Source organism: Ictalurus punctatus, chromosome 8 (assembly GCF_001660625.3).
Source record: "Ictalurus punctatus breed USDA103 chromosome 8, Coco_2.0, whole genome shotgun sequence".
Lineage (NCBI taxonomy): Eukaryota > Metazoa > Chordata > Actinopteri > Siluriformes > Ictaluridae > Ictalurus > Ictalurus punctatus.
The window spans coordinates 3,636,256-3,660,000 of record NC_030423.2 but is presented as its reverse complement, the minus strand read 5'-3'; the positions used below and the strand labels follow the sequence as shown (position 1 = coordinate 3,660,000).

The window sequence follows — 23,745 nt, the reverse complement described above, 5'->3', positions numbered from 1 at the left end:
GCGAAAGAAACCGCTAACGAAAGAACGCTGCTTTATTTGAAGACCGCGTTCGTGTTTTCCTTTGTTCGTTCTCTTTGGACGTTTTTTTTGTTTCTTGGGGTGGAAAAAAAGGATACGGTAAATACTTTTGGCACAAATGTAATTCCATAGCTTTGAAGAAATCTGGATGCGGACGTAGATTTAGTTCCCTAATGGAGTAAACAGGAGGCGGGGGGGGGGGGGGGGGGGGGGGGGGAATCTTTCTTCTGGCAAAGAAAGCAGTTTACCCCCAGCTCTCTTCGCCTTCGCGGCCCACATCTCCACGAGCCATCTCTACTCCGCGTTTTTCCACTCTGCGTCTTTCTTTTGACGCGTTTCTGTACGGATGTGTTTATTTTCGTGAAAAAGCGGGATTTGGGGGAGGGATCAGGTGTGCTTTGTCGGGGATCTCTCGTGTGCGGGCGCTCGTGTACTGCGCACGAAGCGATTAAAGTTATCTAGTGCGAGCAGATCAGCCAAACTTCTGCGGTTTACTTTAGCACGAAGACGCCCGTAACTGTGCTACACACACACACACACACACAAAAACAATCGCGGTCCTGCGGGTAACAACCTGGAAACACTGTGGTGTACTGCAGCTCAGCAGAGACCAAGAAATGCTGTGCAACACTAAACACTATAAATATTCCAGTTTAGTTTGAACTAGATTTTGCTCCCCTCGTGCGACTCGACACTTCACAGAGGTTCCAAATGTCCCGATGTTAGCACTCACTCTACATTCACACAATCTCTTTTCTGAGCAAATCTTGCGCTTGAAATAAATAAATAAATAATCCCCAAGTCTGGGTGCACGCTCCTGTATCTCGGCGAACGTCCTGACAGATGATCTTCACTTTAATGACGCGACGTCGAGTTTTGCTGTAACGAGGTGTTGAAAACTCACCATTACATCAGCCAGGAGGCTGGCGGCCACGTCAACCTTGAGACCGCCGTGGACCACGTGCCAGCAGAGCTCGTACAGGGCCATCTGAAGATCTACAGAGAGAGAAAAAGAGAGGGAGAGAGGGAGGGAGAGAGAGAGAGAGAGAGAGAGAGCGAGAGAGAGCGAGCGAGAGAAAGAAAGAAAGAAAGAAAGGGAGAAAGAGGGAAGGAGAGGGAGGGAGAGAGAGAGAGAGAGAGAGAGAGAGAAAGAGAGAGGGAAGAAGAGGGAGAGAGAGAGAGAAAGGTAGGGAGGGAGAGAGAGAAAGAGAGAAAGGGAGGGAAAGAGAAAGAGAAAGGGACGGAGAGAGAGAAAGAGAACAAGGGAGGGAGAGAGAGAGAGAGAGAGAGAGAGAGAGAGAGAGAGAGAGAAAGGGAGGGAGAGGGAGAGAGAAAGGGAGAGAGAGAAAGAGAAAGGGAGGGAGGGAGGAGAGAGAGAGAGAGCGAGCGAGGGAGAGGGAGAGAAAAAGAAAGAAAGAAAGAAAGAAAGAAAGGGAGAAAGAGGGAAGGAGAGGGAGGGAGAGAGAGAGAGAGAGAGAGAAAGAGAGAGGGAAGAAGAGGGAGAGAGAGAGAGAAAGGTAGGGAGGGAGAGAGAGAAAGAGAGAAAGGGAGGGAAAGAGAAAGAGAAAGGGACGGAGAGAGAGAAAGAGAACAAGGGAGGGAGAGAGAGAGAGAAAGGGAGGGAGAGGGAGAGAGAAAGGGAGGGAGAGGGAGAGAGAAAGGGAGAGAGAGAGAGAGAAAGGGAGAGAGAGAGAAAGGGAGGGAGGGAGGAGAGAGAAAGGGAGAGAAAGAGAAAGGGAGGGAGGGAGGAGAGAGAAAGGGAGAGAAAGAGAAAGGGAGGGAGAGAGTGAGAGAAAGAAATGGAGGGAGAGAGAGAGAGGGAGGGAGAGAGAGAGAGAAAGGGAGGGAGGGAGAGAGAAAGGGAGGGAGGGAGAGAGAAAGGGAGGGAGGGAGAGAGAAAGGGAGGGAGGGAGAGAGAAAGGGAGGGAGGGAGAGAGAAAGGGAGGGAGAGAGAGAGAGAAAGGGAGGGAGAGAGAGAGAGAAAGGGAGGGAGGGAGAGAGAAAGGGAGGGAGGGAGAGAGAAAGGGAGGGAGGGAGAGAGAAAGGGAGGGAGAGAGAGAGAGAAAGGGAGGGAGAGAGAGAGAGAAAGGGAGGGAGAGAGAGGGAGGGAGGGAGAGAGAGAGAAAGGGAGGAGAGAGAGAAAAAGAAAGGGAGGGGAGAGAGAAAGGATGGGAGGAGAGAGAGGGAGGGAGAGAGAAAGGGTGGGAGAGAGAGAAAAAGAAAGGGAGGAGAGAGAGAGAGAAAGGGAGGGAGAGAGGGAGAGAGAGAGAGAAAGGGAGGGAGAGAGAGAGAGAAAGGGAAGGAGAGAGAGAAAAAGAAAGGGCGGAGAGTGAGAGAAAGGGAGGGAGGGAGAGGGAAAGAAAGAGAGAGGGAGAGAAAGAGTGAGAGAAAGGGAGGGAGGGAGAGGGAAAGAGAGAGGGAGAGAGAGAGAGAGAGGGAGAGAGAGAGAGAGAGAGAGAGAGAGAGATGATGATTAACTCAGAGATACTGAGGGCAGTGTGAAAGGTGGATCGATCGTGCTTTTTAAACACTATTTTAGGCCTGTAACGTTCTCCTGTGGATCTGGGTAATCCACGTGTCCAAACCCCCGGGGCACAAGCTGCACCGTGGTGTTCCACACGATCCTGTGCAGAGGAAATAAACCTTATAACGAAAATAAGAAAATGTATTAATCGCTCGAGGACAAAATGAGCAGGGTATCAATTCAAATAAATCTCAACGCTAGTCCGGTTGAATAAACGTCAAATCTGTCGTGTGTAATTAATTACAGGGCTGCACAGTACAAATAAAATTAAATAAATAAATAAATAAAACTCATGCCGCCGCTAATTAGGACTGATTCATCTACTGTTTCTAATGAAAATAAATAAAAATCACAACGATGCCTACATTTCGATGAGCAAAATAAAGTCACCAGAGAGGAATATTTTGATTACGCTCTGTCTACACACAGCTCAGCCCAATCCCCCATGACTCCCTGTTTACCGCTTCCGCGCTCTACCCAGGGGGAACGCCCTTCCTTCGTTAACATATAAACTGTCCTGAACAACTTTGACAACCGGTCTGCTAACATCTGTAAACACGTCGGAAAACAACTCAGGTGCTGAATCGCCGTGGCAACCAGTCGTGAGGAAAGGAAAGCCACCAAAGAAGAAGAAAGAGGAACATGGGGCACGAACCCGAAAAGGAAAACTCGCCTACTACAGCCTCTCTGCAACTTGCAGATTTATCAAAAGATCGTATTTTCCACTTGTAGCGTTTTTGTTTCAAATAAAGATTGTAAGAGTTGTCGAAAGTTTCGTGGCGGTGGCGACGTTGAAGTCATGTGACTGTCGTGTCGTTCGTTTAAATCCCTTAAAGTTTAGTTTTTGTTACTTCTGGTGATTATGTTTCAAGCTTCAAAATTCATTTTTGAAGAGCGTCTTGATGAACAAAACGTCTAAGAAGCATAAACTTTTCAAATCGGTCCCAGAGCTCATGCGGTATTTTCTGCAAAAATGGAAAAAAAAAAAAAAAACGTCCTGGTGGAACCGGGTTGACGCGGACCTCCGGGCTGGCCTACAAAAAAAAAGTGGTCCCTGTATCAACGGCTCGGAAACCGAGGCGACCTCAAGGCTGTCGGATCTGGCACTCTGCACTCCTCCTTTAGAGATTAGTGACACGGAAAGTCAAAACACTTTCTTGAAGCTTTCCTGTACTCTGAAAACTCTGAACGAGGATCGTCTTCAAAGCACGTGAAGACGCCGCACAGCTGCGCGGTCTCTAACAAACCAGGCGAAATGATCTCAGACTCAAAACTCAATTATTTACACCCCCCAAAAACGTTCTCACTTACCTTTAAGGAACACTTCCTCGTCGGCTTTCCCCGCCAGGTCCCGACACAGCTGCAGGCTACAAGACAGGAATCGAGAAATAATTCAGTATGTTACGTTGCAGCAGGGTCTCATTTATTTTTATATAAAACACACACACATAAATTAAATAAGATGTATACGTGTGTGTATATACATATTACATATACACACACACGCAAAAGTTTTAAGTACCTTTATTTTTTTTTCTAAAGTACAAACTTTGTTATAGATTTATATATTACGACTTCTACATTACCGAGTCAGTACAAAAACATTTTAGATTTCGCAAATGTTTATACGTCAGTAAAGAAAGCGGCGTATTAAGTGGTAATAGTCCACTTTTCAGACAAAACACATAATCATGTCTGCTGGGTTTCGCTACAAAAATAAGAATCGAGTGCGGCAGTCGGAACCAAACTCTCCAGAAGAACCGTGTCTGGTTCCGAACGACGCTCAATAAAACTTACAGCCTCACAAAACTGCACTAATTCGACCCGAGACTACTCATTTCTCATTTTTTTAAAGCAAAAGAAGCGTCGCAGCAAACATCGCCTTCCTTTCATTTTCTGCTCCTTAAAGTAGTTTTTTTTTTTTTTAAATGGAGAAACATTTAATGTCATCGTTTCGCAGGCTCTACAGCATTTCTGTGCACAGTGCAGACGTCCTACAGGATGATCACGTACTCGTTCACTTCCTTCAGTCTGCATTAATGCTCTTAACTAGATAACTAGTTCACCGCTTTATTACCTAAACAGCCGATTGGACCTTTCTCTGTATCGCCCCCTGGGCATGGCAGCTACAGCCGTCGACTCGCAAACAATAAAACAGACACGAAGTATAAACTCTTTCTTGTTAGGGGGTCATTCTTATGGACATCAACAACAGCGACAGCAGACAGAGAATACATACAACCAACGTAGCCTATTTTACAACTCGAGCTTTCGCTAACCTACATAGGTATTCGTGTACTGAATTAAGTGATTACTTACAACATATATTACATACATTTACCCTAGAGGTGTTAGAGTTTATTTGACTTTATTTACATACGTGACCATTGCTTCTTCAACATCTCAGTGTCGCGGCATTTATTAACCAAGAAAAACGAGCCGGATCTACGCTTGACCAGCGTGAATTTTCCAGGTCTAACGATCGAGATCGTAAGTGACTGGAGACGGAACTGTTTTTTGTTCCCCATGTAGATCGTAAACCATTGAAATCGCTTGGGAAATGTAAACGTTAGTGCTTTTCATCCTGAAAAACCGCAGCCGCCCTGTGTTTCTTTACAAAGAGAAGTCGCCACCTACTGGCCCGGCATGCACAATACAGCGTTTTTAGTCGTTTTCACGGATCCGTGTGATCGGGGATCGTTTTGACGACGTTGTCGTCTGCACGCAAAACTTTTCCGTTTTTGGTACGTCGTCGTAATGTAAACGTTTTGCAAGAAATTTAATCCTCTAACCGACCCTGAAAGCGCAGGTCACTGGGGGTCACTCAGGCCTGTGCCTACTGACTATTCTAAGTAAAAGCATTTACTTTACATCTTCCATCACTAGAGAATAATGACGAATATTGTCTGAACTTCTTACTTAGAGAAAGTGTGTGTGTGTGTGTGTGTGTGTATATATATATATATATATATATATATATATAAAAATAACATTACACACATACACAGTACATTTTGGGAAAGTTTCCCAGTCAGAGCTCGAGCAAATCCAACCTTGAAGAAGCTGTGTGTGTGTGTGTGTGTGAGAAAGCACTGTTTTGTCACAGGACGTTCGGAGGTGAACAACCGGCACGCAGTGGAGGAGGGGAGGACAGATAATCGATGGAGATGTTCTTCTGACTCACAGCCCAGATGTGGAAATTTTCTAAATTTATCCACGCCTTAACCGATCAGACTCGTTCGACCTGCCGTGATGACTAGCTTCGCGATTGTGTGAGAGTATTATCGTTGCTGTAATGAGCGTGTATGCAGAACGGCCTGCGAACTCCTTGCTGAGCGCGACGCTGATTTCTGCTGAGGACACCGCAAACTATTCTTCAGTAAAAGTTTCGTCAGTTGATTGCATCTCGTGCCTCTTGGCCTTCGTTCATCCTAGCTGGTCCTTGGGTCTTTAACTGTACATTCCCCTACACCTTCAGGTAATCCAAAAAGAATCAGATTACAGTACGTGACATCATTTATCTAGTTATTTGTAACTCTAACAGAATACATTTTTGAAGTAAACCCTCCCAACCCTGAACACACACACATACCCACACACACACAAGGATGTGCAAGGAGACTTTGGTACTATCGTCCTAAATTTGTCCTTTAATTTTCACCACGGGGTTGTGAGATTTTTAAACGAGCGCTGATATTTTTAGACAAGGTTATAACATATTGTGGAAGAACTCAAACCCCTAACCCCAATATTTTGCACTGGACTTACACCGTCAATACGTTTACATGGACAACAATATCCTGATATTAACCCGATTAGGATGATACTCTGATTAAGAAACTAGCATGTAAACAGCGTTTATTGATGACCTTAATCCGGCTGAAGTCATACTCGAAGTAAACACAAACCGAACTGTGGAGTATTCCTGTTTTAGTTGCATTACAGACATGTACACACCTTAATCACACTATTAACGTCGTGTGGGAGATTTCACCACGTTTTGTGACAGGACACCTACCGAAAATTCTCTTTCCATTAAAACGCCTCTATCAGAGCAGTCCATACTTCGTCCTCTCATCCGGTACCTCCGAGTTTGTCGCGGTGGCATGAATGAATTGTTGCCGAACGAAAGTACAGTGGAGGAACGCTGCTGGAGAATTTGTATCCGCAGTCGTCTATTTGCACGTATAGCATGACAGATAATTAACTCCACTCGAAGCTTTCGTAAAATGAAACACCCAACGCTGTATACGGTACCATAACAAAGACAAACTATGTTGACGCGTGAAATTCTGGAGGGTACGTCGGATGGCGTGGCGCGTGGCATGATGACGTGTGCCGTTAATCGTTCTATAACGTGTAAAACGGGAACATGAAAGGAATATTCTAAAAACGACTCATGTAAACAACTTAATCACAATACTGTCTCATTCAGAATAAAGTCAATAATTAGATTACTGCTGTCCATGTAAACGTAGTCAGTGTGTGTGTGTGTGTGTGTGTGTGTGTGTGTGTGTGAGGCCAACACCACAAGGGTTTATATTGGACATTCGCTGCACATTCGAGCTTCTCTCGTCTATTTCTCAATAAATAAACACACAAAAAGGACAAAACCTGTACGTTCTTACTCCGGAGTGAGCAGAGAACCAAATACAACTGAACACATGACAATTTTCTCCCGTTATAGCCAGCTGAAGGCAACCTTTCATCGACGCTGTACGGTAATGGAGTCCGTAAGGGACTGTCTAAAAAGTGCACGACCTGGACAACTGTGTAAGATCTTACCAAGATTATTATTCTCGTCTACTTCGCACGATACCTAACGCATCGTAGTGTTAGGATACAGTATAGATTAGTCATTGTTTTTATAGCACTCATATGGTATTAATGAGTATTAAATGACATACATTGTTATAACACAAACTTATCGTGCCATATATACACACACACACACACACACGTGTATATATACACATATAAACAAGGTTAGTCTTAGCAACTACTTAGCAATTGCTACCAATTACAGCAAATTTTTTTTTCTTCAAAAACTCAGTTCTCACATTTTTTTTTAAAAAGAAAACCACTAAAAATTCAATAACTTAGACTGTACAAGTTAAACATGTAAAATCAAATGCAATACAATACAGTCTATTATTACTAACTACAGCTAATATTTAAATTCTTCTTATCAAAAGACAACTCTATTTTGAAAATAATCGAGGGGCTTTTTTTGATTTAAAAAAAGAAAAATAATTTAAATTCACTAAGTTTTAGACTGTACGAGTTAAACACGTCAAACGACGCGTGTTTATTATCGCTGCTAACTACAGCAAATATATTTAAAAACTCAGTTTCTAAATTTACGATGACTCACACAATATTATACTCCATCTATTTAGAAAATCAAAAGGTGTGGGGGGGGGGGGGGGGTTGGTTTAAAAAAGAAAAACAATTTAAATTCAATAGCTTTCTGCCTGTGCGAGTTAAACGTGAAACTACATGCCCTATGAAAGTGTTCATTATTGATACTAACTACAGCAAATATATTCTTAACAACTCAGTTATTTATTTTTTTTATGAGAAAAATAATTAAAATCCAGTAACTTTTAAACCGTAGGAGTTAAACTAAATGTAAAACTAAACGTAATATGATTCTGCTCATCATTACTAATAAATATCTCGCGCGGCATTAACATAAAATAAACGGTTAAACCAACACTGGAATAAAGGTGGCTTGATGTTGGACGTTCGATATTCAATAACCCTACAATGCATGACTGGAATAAAGCTGGCTTGACGTTGGACGTTCGATATCCGATGATCCTACAATGCATGACTGGAATAAAGCTGGCTTGACGTTCGATATTCGCAGATATGTGGAAATTAAGGGACCGTCTCAAAAGTTACATACGACATTGTTAAACGTTTCTAACTTCAAGAGCATTTGAAGGGAATGACTTACAGTCATATAACCAACTGTAAAGTGTTCCTGTGGGTGTCAGCTATAACGCACACCTATTAGATTTTTGATATTTAACAAAATAAGCTATTAAATGATATGTAAATTAGATATGAATTTCACTACAGAATGGGCCCATACACAAAATATAACATAATTCAAAGCTCAATAGCATTGGAAAGGAATGACGTACAGTCATGAAGCCAACTGTAAAGTGTTCGACTAGGTGTCGGGTATGACGCACACCTTTAATATTTTTGATATTTAATCCTACAATGCATGAACCAAAAATAATAATAAATGTTCACGAATGCATAAAGGGGGTCAAAATGACCCGTACTGGACTGAACGGTTTTCTTCAAAAAAAAAATATATAGATAGATAGATAGATAGATAGATATCCTATTAATGAAATAATTAAAAGAACTGATGATCCACGAATGTTTTAACATTTCAAACATTTTTATTTGTTTGCTTTTAATTTATTTATGGACATGTTTAGATTTTGGACAGGAGCCAAAGGAGTTCAAAATGATTTCCATAGGCAGGTCCTTTAATTTACGCTTATCTCCGAATATCGAACGGCCAGCTTTATAACTGTTAAATCAACGATATTTTATTAGCCCAGAGCTCGCAGTCGTTTGCGCGACTGACTAAAAGGCTATAAAAAGGATTATATATGTTAAAAGGCACATGTACTCTGAAGAATAAACACTATAATTAACTAATAGTCAGTAATAAAGCCGCTAACTAAAGTTTCTTCATATATGGGCTAACACTGAACCGCTAACTGACTGCAGCCGTGTAGGCAGCTAAGCTAAGCGCTAACACTGTACATGAGCACCGAACAGCCAGTGTGGAGCTTTATAACCTGTCAGAATAAAATACAAAAACGTTGACTTATATCATACTGTTGTTTGGTATAAAGTTCGATATAAAGTGGTGAAATAACGAGTGAAATATCTGGTTCTTCAGCAGCATGAACCACGGCGTCGACTATAATTCAGTGCTTCTGGGTTTCAGACCCGTTTGTTAGTTGCTGTTTTTTTTTAAACAAACGTTATATATTTTTAAATATATTATATTATAACTCGCACAGATTAGACTGCTCGTGAAGATTTTTTTTTAAAAATTGTTTATTTCTCTAAGAGCTACCTGTAAGAACAGCGCGTTCGCCTGCAACTAATCGTGTGACTCGACCTGATTATTAGCTGCTAGTTAGTTACTAACGCTAGCGCGAGACGAAGCTAACACGACGTTATGATCGTTAGTTCGGGTTTTTATTTATTTTTTTTTAGTTAAAAGCAAATATAACGCAGTTACGACCTGGTTTGCTAATAAGTTAGCTTCCGAGCCTGCTAATCTGCATTAAGGTCCATGTACTGACCGCATTGCATCCTGCTAGCGATGCTAACGCGGCTAACCAACGCGGCTTGATGAAGCGACAATGAAGGAACTGGTGTGTTTTACACATTTCACCCGCGCAGCCATGTTTTAACTGTTAAATCGGACAGATAACGGGAATTGTTTCTATCTCGGTACGTGTCTCGAGAGTAAAATTCTACTCACAAGTCATTTTTTCCGGATTTTTCCCAGTTTTTGATCCAATCAGTAGGGAGGATCAGCGCCGCCATCTTCCCCACTACACCACCGCACTGTTACCCGGATGTTCAGCACGACGCCCCGGTTCAAGTGGTGTAATGGTTTGCTTCCCTACCCGTTTTCCGACGCATGTCATTTCCAGCGCTACGATTGGTTCATGGTTCAGTCTCGTAGGAAGTACGCGGTTTCTGATTGGCTAGCAGTTGTGCAAGCTTGTGGGAACAGCCAATCCGAGTGTAGACGGCCTAGTCTGTCAGGTTACATGTGTGAGGAGAAAAATACGTCCAGTTTGGGCCGCTCTTCAAATCTAGACATGTCGTAGGTGTCGTGTGGGTCTGATTTTACAAAGGAGAAACTTCCTTCAGCACTTCCTTTTCATGGTTTTAGCTAACAGTTGTTAGAAACATCTGTGAAACATCTGCCTTCAACTGAAAGCCATAAAAAAAAAATACAAATAAAAAACACTCCAAACATGTGTTAGTAAGGGTCAGAGGTGAAGATGTTAAAATCTTCCAAACACTTAGTTTGCACTTTGTTTTTATCTGAGTAACACACTCACCGTCCGTCCACTTTATTAGGAACACCTGTACACCTACTAATTTATGCAGTTATCCAGTCAGCCAATCATGTGGCAGCAGCACAATGCATAAAATCATGAAGATACAGGTCAAGAGCTTCAGTTCATGTTCACATCAAACATGGAAAAGTCTGATCTCTGTGACTTTGACCATGGCAGGGTTGTTGGTACCAGAAGGGCTGGTTTGAGTATTTCAGAAACTGCTGATCTTGTAGGTTTTTCACACACACTACAGTCTCTAGAGAGATCAGTGAACAGAGGGACTGCAGGTTGAAACAGCTCGTTGATGAGAGAGATCAGAGGAGAATGATCAGACTGGATCAAGCTGACAGGAAGGATGTAGTAACTCAAATAATTGCTCTTGACAACTATGGTGAGCAGAAAAGCATCTCGAAACACACAACACCTCAAACCTTGAGGTGGAAGAGCTACCAAAGCAGAAGGTCACATCAGGTTCCATGCCTGTCAGCCAAAAACAAGAATCAGTGATGATCATGGCATGGGCACAGGCTCACCCAAACTGGACAGCTGAAGACAGGAAAAACATCACAAAGGACTATTAAATTCAGAAGTATGTGAAATCTAATTTGTAATAAATAAATAAACATGAATGCATCAAAAGATAATGCATTAATGGGTTTTCTAAATGTACAATTTTTATATATAGCACATTCTCCTCACATCTCCAGGGTTGGGGGTTCGATTCCTGCCTCTGCCCTGTGTGTGCAGAGTTTGCATGTTTTCCCCCTTGCTGTGGGGGTTTCCTCCGGGTACTCTTGTTTCCTCCCCCAAGCCAAAGATATGCATGGTAGGCTGATTGGCATGTCCAAAGTGTCCGCAATGTATGAATGGGTGTGTGAAGGTGTATGTGATTTGTGCCCTGCGATGGATTGGCACCCCTTCCAGGGTGTAACCCGCCTTGTGCCCGATGATCCCTGGGGTGGGCTCCAGGTTCCCTGCAACCCTGAACAGTATTAAAGATGTTCCCATCTACGCCAGACACATATTGGCTGCTTTTCAGAATATTTCGCTCCACCATTTAAAAAAAAAAAAAAAAAAAAAAAGATTTTGTAAATAAAATGTTAGTTTTCTAGTGAAAGAAATGAATATGTTGGCACAATTATATTTCAAACATTTAATCATACACCTTTAGATCAAAAGGTTTTTAAGATCATGTGAATAATTTTAGTCGAGTCTCTTTTGACCAATAGTGTGTGTGTGTGTGTGTGTGTGTGTGTGTGTGTGTGTATATATATTTATATATACATATATATGTATATGTATGTATGTGTGTGTGTGTGTGTGTGTGTGTATATATATATATATACACACACACACACACACACACACACACATATATACACACACACACACACACACACACATATATATATATATATATATATATATATATATATATATATATATATATATATATATATATATATATATATATACTTGAAATATGGACAAATTATAATTACTTATAAAAACAAATGCAATATATTTAGATGCTTTAAAAAATTATAATAAAATAAAGAAACAAAAAGCAAATTATTAAATAAAGGATTATTGGTTTAAATAAGGGTAAATAACAGTAGGTACACAAATGCATGTGCATTTTCAATGAATAAATAAATAAATAATCTGAAAGTAAGAAAATAAAGATATATATAGCTAGATAAAAAAAAATACATATGCAGTAAATGTATAAAGAAATAATGCAACGTTTAACAGACTACTAAAGACTAATAAAATTCTAGAACTATGAAAATTAGTAAATATTCTATATATATATATATAAAGTACATTTACTAATTTTATATATATATATATATATATATATATATATATATATATATATATAATGATTATTACATTAATCAATCGAAATGAATCAAGTAATGAACGCGTATTCAGAAACACAAATATAGGCATTAAAATTAAGTTAAAATTAAATTTAAATGTATGGTTTTTATATAATAATATAATAATATAATAAAATTCAAGTTTAACGTCATTTTATTTTGAAAGGTCGTGGCACGCGCGCGGTCTGTCCAATAGAAAAGTTACAGGAGTGTACAGGAGGAGCGCTCGCTCGTGCTCCGCCGCGGCAGCTACGGAAATGGTGCCTAAACTTTTGCTCGCGCTGGTTTTTGTCTTGTGTTTTCACGGAACTCCGTCAAATGGACAGAAGAAGAAGGAGGTCAGTGGGTCGTGTGTGTTGTCGCGGGGAGTCGCTGCGTGTTTACGGGACTCTGTTTAACCTCTCTGTGCTGTCAGTTAATCCTCTTAGCTGCGTGTGTAGCTGTGTATGCTAGCTGAGCTAAACCCCTAAACTCCACTCGTACTTTAATCCTGTAGTGCAGTATAAACTTATTTTGGAAGTGTTTTGGGGTGAGAGCTGTAGTCTGCACTGATGTGTTAGCTAGTATGCACACAAAAAAAAAAAAATACCCAAAATAATAATAACAATAATAATAACAGGAAGTTAAGCTTTGTAAGTGAAGATGTCTTGAGTCACATGTTTACCTGCTTTTTTTTTCTTTAAAAACAAACAAACAGAATAGATATATAATAAATAGCCAAACCTAAGTCTAAATCTCAATCTCAAATGCTCCTTTAATATCACTACATGTAGTGAAGAAGCCTTTATTTCCTCTTCTTTCTACTTAAACAAATCAGGGTGAGCAAGCGAGGCATGAAGTGAAGCTAAACAAATTAGCTGGTGTGTTCATGGGTGGTAAAGATGTAAGCAGATGATTATACTTTTTTATATATATATATATATATATATATATATATATATATATATATATATATATAAGTGTAGGAGAAGTAAACTACAATATGATATATCAGCACTGATTATATGATTGTACGTTAGCACGTTCGCCTCACACCTCCAGGGTCGGGGGTTTGATTCCCACCGTGGCCCTGTGTGTGCGGAGTTTGCATGTTCTCCCTGTGCTGCGGGGGTTTCCTCCGGGAACTCCGGTTTCCTCCCCCAGTCCAAAGACATGCACGGTAGGCTGATTGGCGTGTCTAAAGTGTCCGTAGTGTATGAATGGGTGTGTGAGTGTGTAGGTGATTGTGCCCTGCGATGGATTGGCACCCTGTCCAGGGTGTACCCCGCCTTGTGCCCGATGCTCCTTGGGATAGGCTCCAGGTTCCCCCGTGACCCTGAAAAGGATAAAGCAGTATAGGAGGTGGATGGATGGATGGATGGACGGACGTTAGATTGAAATTGGAGTTATTGGTACTATGGTGTGGTGATAAACACCTTGATCTTGATGCCTGTTTTAAAGTGCACGGCTCTGTGCCGTGGAGAAATTCAGGGCAAGATGTGAATCAGGAAGTGATGCGAAACAAATGAACCGTTTTCCGCCTCCCATCCGTAACTGCAGGCTTTTTTTGACGATCGCATATTCTCACACTGCTCTGATGGGTATTCTACATACCATATGGAATAATACTAATAAGCGGAAGAAGAATGTGAATTTGTTCTTTTTTCGCCGTGTAACTCCTTTTTTTTTTTTTTTTTATTATTTTTTTAAATCCCCGAAAGCAGTCCGAACGGATAATAACGAGGAGAACGTTAATAATTTTTCTGAATTTGTCCCCACAGACGCTGCTCTCGGAAAAGGTCGGACAGATGATGGACTGGACGGCGAAGAGAGCCGTGATCCGAATGAACGGAGACAAGTTCAGGCGGTTTGTCCGAGCGCCTCCGCGCAACTACTCCGTCATCATCATGTTCACGGCCCTGCAGCCTCAGAGGCAGTGTGGAGTGTGCAGGTGAGGAGATGAAAACTTCCTTTAGGTTCTAGCTGTGACAAAATGTATGCGATATGCCACATAATCAGCTAATCTACGTATCACTCGGTGGCCGTAGACTCGTTTATCAAGAATTGGGAAGTTAATTTCTACTTTCCAGGTTTATTTTAGACTAACGTTATGACAGGAAACGGAGATCCACAGATGCTCGTTGTTGTGTAAAGCCAGTCTAAATAAAAGAGAGTGACGCTTAAAACTCGTTTACCGGCAGTTTTATTTCCTAACAAGTTATTGTCCAGGGTTGGAGGTTCGAGTCCTGCCTCTACCTCGTGTGCGCGGAGTTTCCATGTTCTCCACGTGGTGGTAGTGGTGGTGGAGGGGTTCTTCCAGGTTATCCGGTTTCCTGTGCGATGGGTTGGCACCGCATCCGAGGTGTCCCCCTGCCTTGAGTTCCCTGGGATAGTCTCCAAGCTCCTGTGCAACCCTGTGTAGGATGAGCAGTACAGGAAATGTAGAGCTCAGGATTTGGCATGTAAATAGTATCTGTAATAATGAGTGTGAGGAAGGCCAACCTGAGCATTCAGAGTAGTATCAGGTCATTAAAAATCGAATCGCACGCACGCTAAGCTGCTCACAAACATATAGAGAAACTGTAGTAATTGTGGAGAGAAACTCTTACACAGCATGCAGGGAAATTTGTGCTTGTATATAGAAACTTATTATTATTATTATTATTATTATTATTATTTTTATTATTACATAGTCTGTACAGGATTTTGCAGAGTTTTTTTTGTTTGTTTGTGTGTGTGTGATCGTAACAGTGCCAAAAATGCTTGATTTGGCTACAGATTTTTTTTGTTTTGTTTTGTTTGTTTTTTGTTTGTTTTCTTATGCGATGCATGAATGGGCGAAGTCTCAATCGCACAAAAGCGTTTTGCATAGTCTTTCACGGTGACGTATGTATGTAGCTGTACGCGTGTGCGGCGCATGTGAATCGACGTGAAGCGCGCACTGTGATGAGGTCTGATGACGCCCAGATGTGCGGCGATTTCGAAAAATCGCAAGCTCCTTCGAACATTGCGCCGTTTGCTCGATCTCGCATACATTTCTGCGTTCAGATCTCGGAGGGACTGATCGCAACGTGCGTAAACACTTTGTGGAAGTGAACGAGTAGAATCGGTCACCGATGGCACAGACACAGGGACGCCTCTGCTAGAAACAAGCCTAGTCTATGCCTCAAGTAGCCTTAAAATATGCTTCGGAGTATATTTTCTATACGGGGTGGACTCTAGAGAAGAAAAACTGTTTCAGACATTTGACCTTGCTGTGACCTTGACCCTGTTTGGATCGATTCCATACTAATCCATTCACTCGTTTTATATACATATATAAAATATTATATATATGTACGTGTGTGTATATATTGTATTACACACACCACCTAGTGTATATAGCCTGTAGCAGTGTGCTACTTTGACATATGGTTAAGTGTGATAGTTTGCTGTTTTTGAAGATTTTGTTAAATCACTGTGATTGGTTCATGGGCTGCTCTTCTTTCACTGTGTATATAGGCAGGCAGATGAGGAATACCAAATCCTTGCGAATTCCTGGCGCTACTCCAGCGCGTTTACCAACAAGATTTTCTTTGCAATGGTGGATTTTGATGAAGGCGCGGACGTGTTTCAAATGGTAACCCATGTTGTTGTTGTTGTTGTTGTTGTTGTTTTTTAATTTAAACTACACTCTCACTATTCTCAGGCTATTTATAATGGTAAAACCTGTACATTTTTTTTAGTTTCTTTATGGTGGTGCTTTAGTAACGAAAAGGGAAGCCACATGAATCCACAGTGTGGAGTAGAACTTTTTCTTTCCAGGAAGAAAAAGGCCATCGTCATTGTAATTGTTTGGTGAGAAGTCAGAACACAGCTCATTTAAGGAAAGTCTGAAGTACAGCTGCAGTAATTCACATCTCTTTCTCCAGCTTAACATGAACTCGGCCCCCACGTTCATCAACTTCCCAGCCAAGGGGAAGCCAAAGCGCGCAGACACGTATGAGCTGCAGGTTCGAGGCTTTGCGGCTGAACAGCTTGCTCGATGGGTTGCTGACAGAACCGAGGTTCATGTAAGTTAAACCGTCGACACGTCGGGTCGTTCTGTTTCTTAAAAATACGCATATGCAACATTTATTGTCGAGACCTTTTATCATTCAGCTCAACATCGCTTCCAGTAACGGCCAAGCAGCATTTACATTTACCTTGATGCCATTTTCTGGATGGTTTGTTTTTTCCGCCAGAGGAACTTGCAGAAGCACTTTCGGTGTTTCGAAACATTTAATTCTTCATCAGTTTCATTTGTAATGAAGCGTTTGTGATTTAAATTCAATTGTAATGTTCCCAATAATAGAAATATCTCTCTTCAAGACAAAACAATCTGGACAATCAGTGTGATGGAGTGATTAAGTATTATGCAATCATTTCAATTTTAATGTAAAAAGTGTAAGAAGCCACGCCTCCTTCAGTTAAACTGACAGGCACTGTAGCCACACCCACTTCGCTAGGACTGATAGACAAAGAAGCCACACCCACTTCTCTAGGACTGACAGGCAAAGAAGCCACACTCACCTAGCTAGGAGTGATGGGCACTGAAGCCACACCCACTTCACTGTAACTCACAGGCACAGAAGCCACACCCACTTCACTGTAACTCACAGGCACAGAAGCCACACCCACTTCACTGTAATTCACAGGCACTGTAGCCACACCCACTTTGCTAGGACTGACAGGCAAAGAAGCCACACCCACTTCACTGTAACTCACAGGCACAGAAGCCACACTCACTTCACTGTAACTCACATGCACAGAAGCCACACCCACCTCACTGTAACTCACAGGCACAGAAGCCACACCCACTTCACTGTAACTCACATGCACAGAAGCCACACCCACCTCACTGTAACTCACAGGCACAGAAGCCACACCCACTTCACTGTAACTCACAGGCACAGAAGCCACACCCACTTCACTGTAACTCACATGCACAGGAGCCACACCCACTACAGTGGGACTGAAAGTTTTTCAAGACTGACAGTTTGTTTTATTTATTTAAGGAGTATTAATAATTTTAGCACATATTTTGAAGAAAAAAGGGATAAAAAATAGCTGTACTATAGTTGGAGTGGAAAATTTGAACGATGGTGTTGATTTTCTGCTAGACTCTACACTTATTTCTTTGCCTGTTGTTATGGGTGCCAATAATTCAGGAAGGCCCTGTATCTCTGGTCGACTTTTTATTTTTTGTTTGTGCTTGTTTGTCCTGACAGATCAGGGTGATCAGACCACCGAACTACGCTGGGCCGCTGATGCTGGGCTTGCTCCTAGCCCTCATTGGGAGCTTGGCGTACGTGCGGCGCAATAATCTCGAGTTTCTCTACAACAAAAACGTCTGGGCTTTTTCAGCACTGGTCAGTACTCACCGCGTGTATATGTAAACAGCGTAAAACGGGTTCCCCCGGTATCAACCTGGTCGTGTTGTCGATTTACTACTAGGGTTGAGCCCACAGGCTGTAGCAGTAGTAATATAGAACCCATAATATGTTATTTAAACCTTACTTACAGCCAGAACGAATCATTTATTTATTTCACAACAGCATAATGATGACAGTAACGACTGCTGACTTTATTGATTTGGTTTTTTTTTCCCCCCACACAGTTTTTAATATTAGTCAAACAAACATTCTCTTTTTGTCCTCAGTGTTTCGTTTTGATCATGACGTCCGGCCAGATGTGGAACCACATTCGAGGGCCTCCATACGCTCACAAAAATCCCAGCACCGGTCAAGTGGTGAGTTCAGCGTTCAAGCACTACAATGTTCGCATACTGGTGTGAAGCCTATTTTATTTGTTTATCTAATTCTGAATGTGTTTTGTGTGTGTGTGTGTGTGTGTGTGTGTGTGTGTGTGTGTGTGTGTGTGTTTCCCTTTATCTATTTCAGAGTTACATCCACGGAAGCAGCCAAGCTCAGTTTGTGGCCGAGACACACATCGTTCTTCTGTTCAGTATCCGTTATATTAAGACTACACTTCTCAAATAGCTCTAGTCACACATGCTGCGAAGTCTCGATAAGTAAGGAGTAAAGCCTGGGGAGGGGGGAGGGGGGTGCTATTGTAGAAAACTATTCAATGGGTAGCGTGCACATATACTATACAACGTCCAAAAGCACTTCATTCCTCTCATACCCCATTTGCCAACGATTGCTGCATTTTTAACCATTTATAACCATATACACCACCGGTCAAAAGTTTGTGGACACTCGACCGAAACGTTCCTCACGAGCTTAAAACCCTTTCGATCTGAAGGTGTGATCAAACGTGTGAAATCGGCGTTGTCGACAAAAATATCATCGTGCCGACGTATTCGCCTCTTCCATTAGAAAACGAACCTTTTATTTACAAAAAAATATTTTTTTTTAAACGGACGACCGGGAGCGAAATATTCCGAAAAGTAGCCGATAAGAGTCCGGCGTAGCTGGGAACTCCTTTAATCCTGTTTAAAAAGCATCTCGGGGAAATTCCTCAAAGAAACCGGTTGAGAAAATTTCTGGAAATTCTAGGCAAAAAGGGCGTCTACTTTGAAGATGCTAAAATGCTAAGTTATTTTGATTAATTTCGGATTTTTATAATCGCAACATAATTCCCTTTGTGTTACTCCAGAGTTTACTCTGGAGTTACTTTACTTTGCGTTACTCCTTAATGAAACCTTCGCCATATCAACTATTATGTTCTCTTTTTTTTTTTTCCCTTGTTAAATTATAAAAAATAAAAAGTTTATTATCAGGCTTAGATGATGTGAAGCGTCCACCGTACATGATGTTGGAACAAGTGCATTCATTTAATCCTTTGTCTTCGTTTACGGCTGGAAATAAACGGTCAGATTTTACTGTCGCAGGGAATAATCCCACGATTTCCGATTTGAGATATAAATGTGTAGAAAATACAACCGCAGTAACTTTCTCGGACACACCTTAACCCTCTGGTTCAGACGCAGCCATCACTTTCGGGATGGTGCTCCTACACGAGGCGGCGACTTCCGATCTGGACATCGGGAAGAGGAAGAGTACGTCGCGTTATTCTGCTTTTGTTCATTTGATGTTGTTTTAATGTAAAGAGAGAAGTGGTTAATGGCAAGCGATATGCATTTCTTTCTAGGTAGCGTTATGATGTTTTCACATTAGCACTAACCCTTGCACATCTCTCACATCTAGTCATGTGTGTCGCCGGAATCGGGCTTGTGATACTCTTCTTCAGCTGGCTGTTGTCCATCTTCAAGGCCAAATACCACGGATATCCTTACAGGTAGATTCTTCACGTCCCGTTTATAACGAAAGCGGTGAAACACTATGCGTTCTCCAGTCGGTCAATCACGTGGAAGCGGCACAGCGCATCAAATCGTGCAGACGCGGGCTTATTTGAGTGTTTGAGAAACAGCTGATCTCTGTAGAGTCTGTAGCGTCTATACAGAACGGTGCGAAAAAAAACAAAAAACATCCTGCCGAGTTTCTGCAAGAACTGCAGAACTGGATTTTTTTTTTTTTTTTTTTTTTTTTTTGGGTTTGTTTTTCGCACCATTCTGTGTAAACTCGTGTATCGTGTAAAAATCCCAGGAGATCAGCTTCTGGTTCTGAAATAATCAAACCAGCCCGGCTGGCACCAACAACCGTGCCACGGTCAAAGTCACAGAGATCACACTGATAACCCCACCGCCGTCGGTTCCAGTGTTTGACGTGAGCTTTACAAATCAGAATCTTTAGTTACGTGAATGATTTGATGCATTGCATGATCGGCAAACCGCACGAGTGTACACGTGTTCCTAATCAAATGGTAGAACCAGTCTTAAATTAGCCAGGGTTAAAGCGACGACGATAATCCGTCACGATATCTGACGGCTTTGGCTCCTTTTAAACAAACCGCCGAGAATATAACGCGTGCAAATAAAGACAGAAGTACACCATTTATTGGTGACGCACACATGAGAGTAAGACTTTCCAGGAGGACGTAGGAATTCATAGATCCTTATAAAGTCCAACTGAATTATTTTTAGGTCGAAGTCGCGAGGTAGCTGCCGATAACCGATTAATCAACCGATAGCTTTTAAAATCGATCACATGACACTCGAAGTGAAACATTGATGAATTTGTTACAAAGACAAACAGCACTGTCTGTGCCATGAAAATGTACTTTTTAAAAATGAAATAAATATTACAAGTAAATAAATGACGTACATCCAAACTGAACCAAAAAGTAACTCTCTAAATAACGCGCAAAAATAGAGACATGAATATTGAACAAAATAAAAATAAAAAACACTTCAAATAACACGACAAAATTTGTCAGCGATTGGTTTATATCTCTCGTACCGTACGTGACGAGATCATTTCAGACATTTTGTATTTCATACAGACGGGCTTTAAATGGGTAAACCCGAGTAGAGAATTGTTGTTTAACTAACACAGGCGGCTTTTTCTCCGTCTCTTGCAGTTTCCTGATGAATTGAGTTAAGCACAGACCTGGAGTATAATTCCAGGATCCTCAGTGGAAGGTCGACGTTTGAAGAACCCCTTTTTCCTCAGAACCTTCTACAGTTCAACAAGCCTTACTGGTTCACAATAATGAGTAGTGTAATTTCTGTCTGATTTCTTTGTGTGTGGGTGGGTGGGGTTTTTTTTTTGTTTGTTTGTTTGTTTGTTTGGGGTTTTTTTTTTTTTGTTTTTTTAACGTCCAAATGAATTTTTTGATTGGTGTGTTGAAACATTTTTTTAGCAAAAGCAACTGAGGACTTGTTACTCTGAAAGCTCTGGACAGTAGATCAGAAGTATTGTGATTGTTGTGATGTTTGCTGGTAAATGCATTATTACCCTCTACAGGCTATGCAGTCCTTCATTTACCTGTTCTAACGTTAAAGGTGCAAACTCCAGGTTAGACGGCGCATGAGGACGAGCACAACGTTTTCCACGCTACCTCGTGTCTCGACTCGTGTCCTTTTGAAGCGTTCCAAAGCCAAAACGAAGCAGTTTGTTAGTTAGTGTTCTGTAGTTGCTTTTGTCTGGGGGTAGAGGCTGAGTGTTCGATTTGCGTAAATCTTTGTGATTCTGATGTCCCTGTATTCCATTCATGTTTTAATACGCCCTTGTCGACTTTCCCTCACGACTCAGAAAGTGCCTACTGTCTGTCACATGTGGCCAGGGAATAGGACATAACAGCGAGTGGATATTTCCGCCTCGTCAACCTGCGAGCATAGTGTCGTTCCCATGGTGATTCGTACCGACTATTACTTTTGAACCATGCGCAGAGGCATATCGGCTCGCTGACTACTCGGTACATTATATACCGTCATATATATTACGTCAGCCGTCTATGGCGTTGTTAACTCGGTCCCTCAAACCTGCAGCAGGTTTTCATTTGAGCTGATTGACAGCAGGTGTTCCTCCAAGTGGAAGTGGACAAGTGTGTTTAAAACAGTAATGGAACACAGCCCCGGTCCGCTTGTTAAGGAAATGACTCGTACACCTATGCTTAAAAAAAAAAAAAAAATCAAGGTGCTGCTCTGTGTAATGCCTCAGGTGATGCCACATGCCATTAAAAGTGCCTTAAGTACCAGTTTGGTTGTGTGGTTGTGTTTTGTGCTTAATAATATGAGAATGTAATGAATAGGAAAACTGATGATGGCAGAGGAAAGGTGTAGCCCAAAATACTCTACGTATCTGTTTCGTGCTCCAAGTGATTCAGATTTAAATCTGAAGTGGGCGTGGCCTAAAACAGAAGGGGGTTTACCCAACCTCTATGCCTTTGGAAACACCGAGTACATAATTAGCATCAGCTAGAGATGTACGTATTGATGTACGTGTTGATTCATTGAACCCGCTCACACCAATATTATTTGTGTTTGTAAATGCCTGTGAACTTTTCTAACGAATTTAGATGGCTTTGTTTCCCAAAGTATAAACAAACCAGCCTAATTTTAACCACAGTAATCCCAACCAGGAAGTGACCTAAGGATGAATAAACGAACCTTGTAAACACTTCATGTAGCTTCTTTTCTGCTCACTCACATACATATGAATGTAAAAAACCTCTGCTCAGTAGTTGAACCCTTTGGGCAAGCTTTACAAATATAAAGGGGTTTAAATATGAGGTAACATATAGGCTAAATTCGCTTAGTCATTCATAACAATGGGTAAGACCAGGGAATATAGCGGCGATGTGCGGCAAAAGGTTGTCGAGCCTCACAAAATGGGAAGGGGTGGTAAGAAATTAGAAGAAGTGTTGAAAATGCCCATTTCCACCATCAGGGCAATGATTAAGAAGTTCCAGTCGACTGGAGATGTTATGAATCGTGCTGGAATTGGGCGTGTGTCTATATCGTCTCAACGCACTGTGAGGAGGACGGTGGACAAAAAATCTCCAAGGATCACAGCTGGAGAATTGCAGAAGTTAGTTGTGTCTTGGGGTCAGAAAGGTTCCAATACTACAATCCGTAGTCACGTACATCACCACAAGCTGTTTGGAAGGGTTTCAAGAAAAAAGCCTCTACTCTCATCCAAAAACAAACACTTCAAATGGGATCGGGTTCTATGGTCAGATGAAACCAAAATCGAGCTTTTTGGTAATAAACACCAGAGGTGGTTTTGGTACACAGAGAGGTAGCCATATGGAAAAGTACCTCATGCCCACGGTTAAATATGGAGGAGGATCTTTAATGTTTTGGGGCTGTTTTTCTGCCAGAGGACCTGGACATTTTGTTAGGATACATGGCATCATGGACTCCATCAAATATCAACAGATATTAAATGAAAACCTGACTGCCTCTGCCAGAAAGCTTCAAATGGGCCGTGGTTGGATCTTGCAGCAGGACAATGATCCAAAACATACATCAAAATCAACACAAAAATGGTTTACTGACCACAAAATCAATGTCCTGCCATGACCATCCCAGTCCCCTGACCTGAACCCCATAGAAAACCTGTGGGGTGAACTGAAGAGGAGAGTCCACCAGCACGGACCTCGAAATGTGAAGGATCTGGAGAGATTCTGTATGGAGGAACGGTCTCAGATCCCTCGCCATGTATTCTCCAACATCATCAGGCGTTATAGGAGAAGACTCAGAGCTGTTATCTTAGCAAAGGGATGTAGCACAAAGTATTGACTAAAAGGCTGCCAATAATCGTGTGTGTGTGTGTGTATACCTTTTTTATATATACAGTACTGTGGAAAAGCCTTAGGCGCATGTAAATGT

General features: G+C 41.6%; 2 protein-coding genes across 3 annotated transcripts in view; one reads left to right on the top strand and one right to left on the bottom strand.

Moving 5' to 3' along the window:
- Positions 1-10,183, bottom strand: part of thoc2 (THO complex 2) — a 65,341-nt gene extending 55,158 nt beyond the window's left edge. For both annotated transcript variants that reach the window (XM_017474134.3, XM_017474137.3), the window contains exons 1-3: positions 10,071-10,183; positions 3,854-3,909; positions 923-1,014 (exon numbers count right to left, since the gene is read on the bottom strand). In XM_017474134.3, coding sequence (XP_017329623.1) covers positions 923-1,014; positions 3,854-3,909; positions 10,071-10,135 — 213 coding nt within the window. In that variant the 5' untranslated portion in view covers positions 10,136-10,183. The remainder of the gene's footprint in view (positions 1-922; positions 1,015-3,853; positions 3,910-10,070) is intronic.
- Positions 10,184-12,737: 2,554 nt separating this feature from the next.
- Positions 12,738-22,531, top strand: magt1 (magnesium transporter 1). Its single transcript, XM_017474986.3, has 10 exons — positions 12,738-12,886; positions 14,309-14,478; positions 16,029-16,146; positions 16,439-16,579; positions 17,777-17,917; positions 18,208-18,297; positions 18,449-18,512; positions 19,495-19,569; positions 19,718-19,808; positions 20,991-22,531. Exons 1-10 carry the CDS (start codon positions 12,806-12,808, stop codon positions 21,004-21,006), a joined length of 987 nt encoding a protein of 328 aa, XP_017330475.1. The 5' UTR covers positions 12,738-12,805; the 3' UTR covers positions 21,007-22,531.
- Positions 22,532-23,745: the final 1,214 nt, after the last annotated feature.

What these genes read in the sequence shown, in the direction of transcription:
- magt1 (XM_017474986.3), top strand. Translation starts at nt 12,806, where the DNA reads ATGGTGCCTAAACTTTTGCTCGCGCTGGTTTTTGTCTTGTGTTTTCAC. An exon ending in ATGGACAGAAGAAGAAGGAG is followed by an intron (nt 12,887 to 14,308) that starts GTCAGTGGGTCG and finishes TTGTCCCCACAG; the next exon opens with ACGCTGCTCTCGGAAAAGGT. An exon ending in ATCCCAGCACCGGTCAAGTG is followed by an intron (nt 18,298 to 18,448) that starts GTGAGTTCAGCG and finishes TATCTATTTCAG; the next exon opens with AGTTACATCCACGGAAGCAG.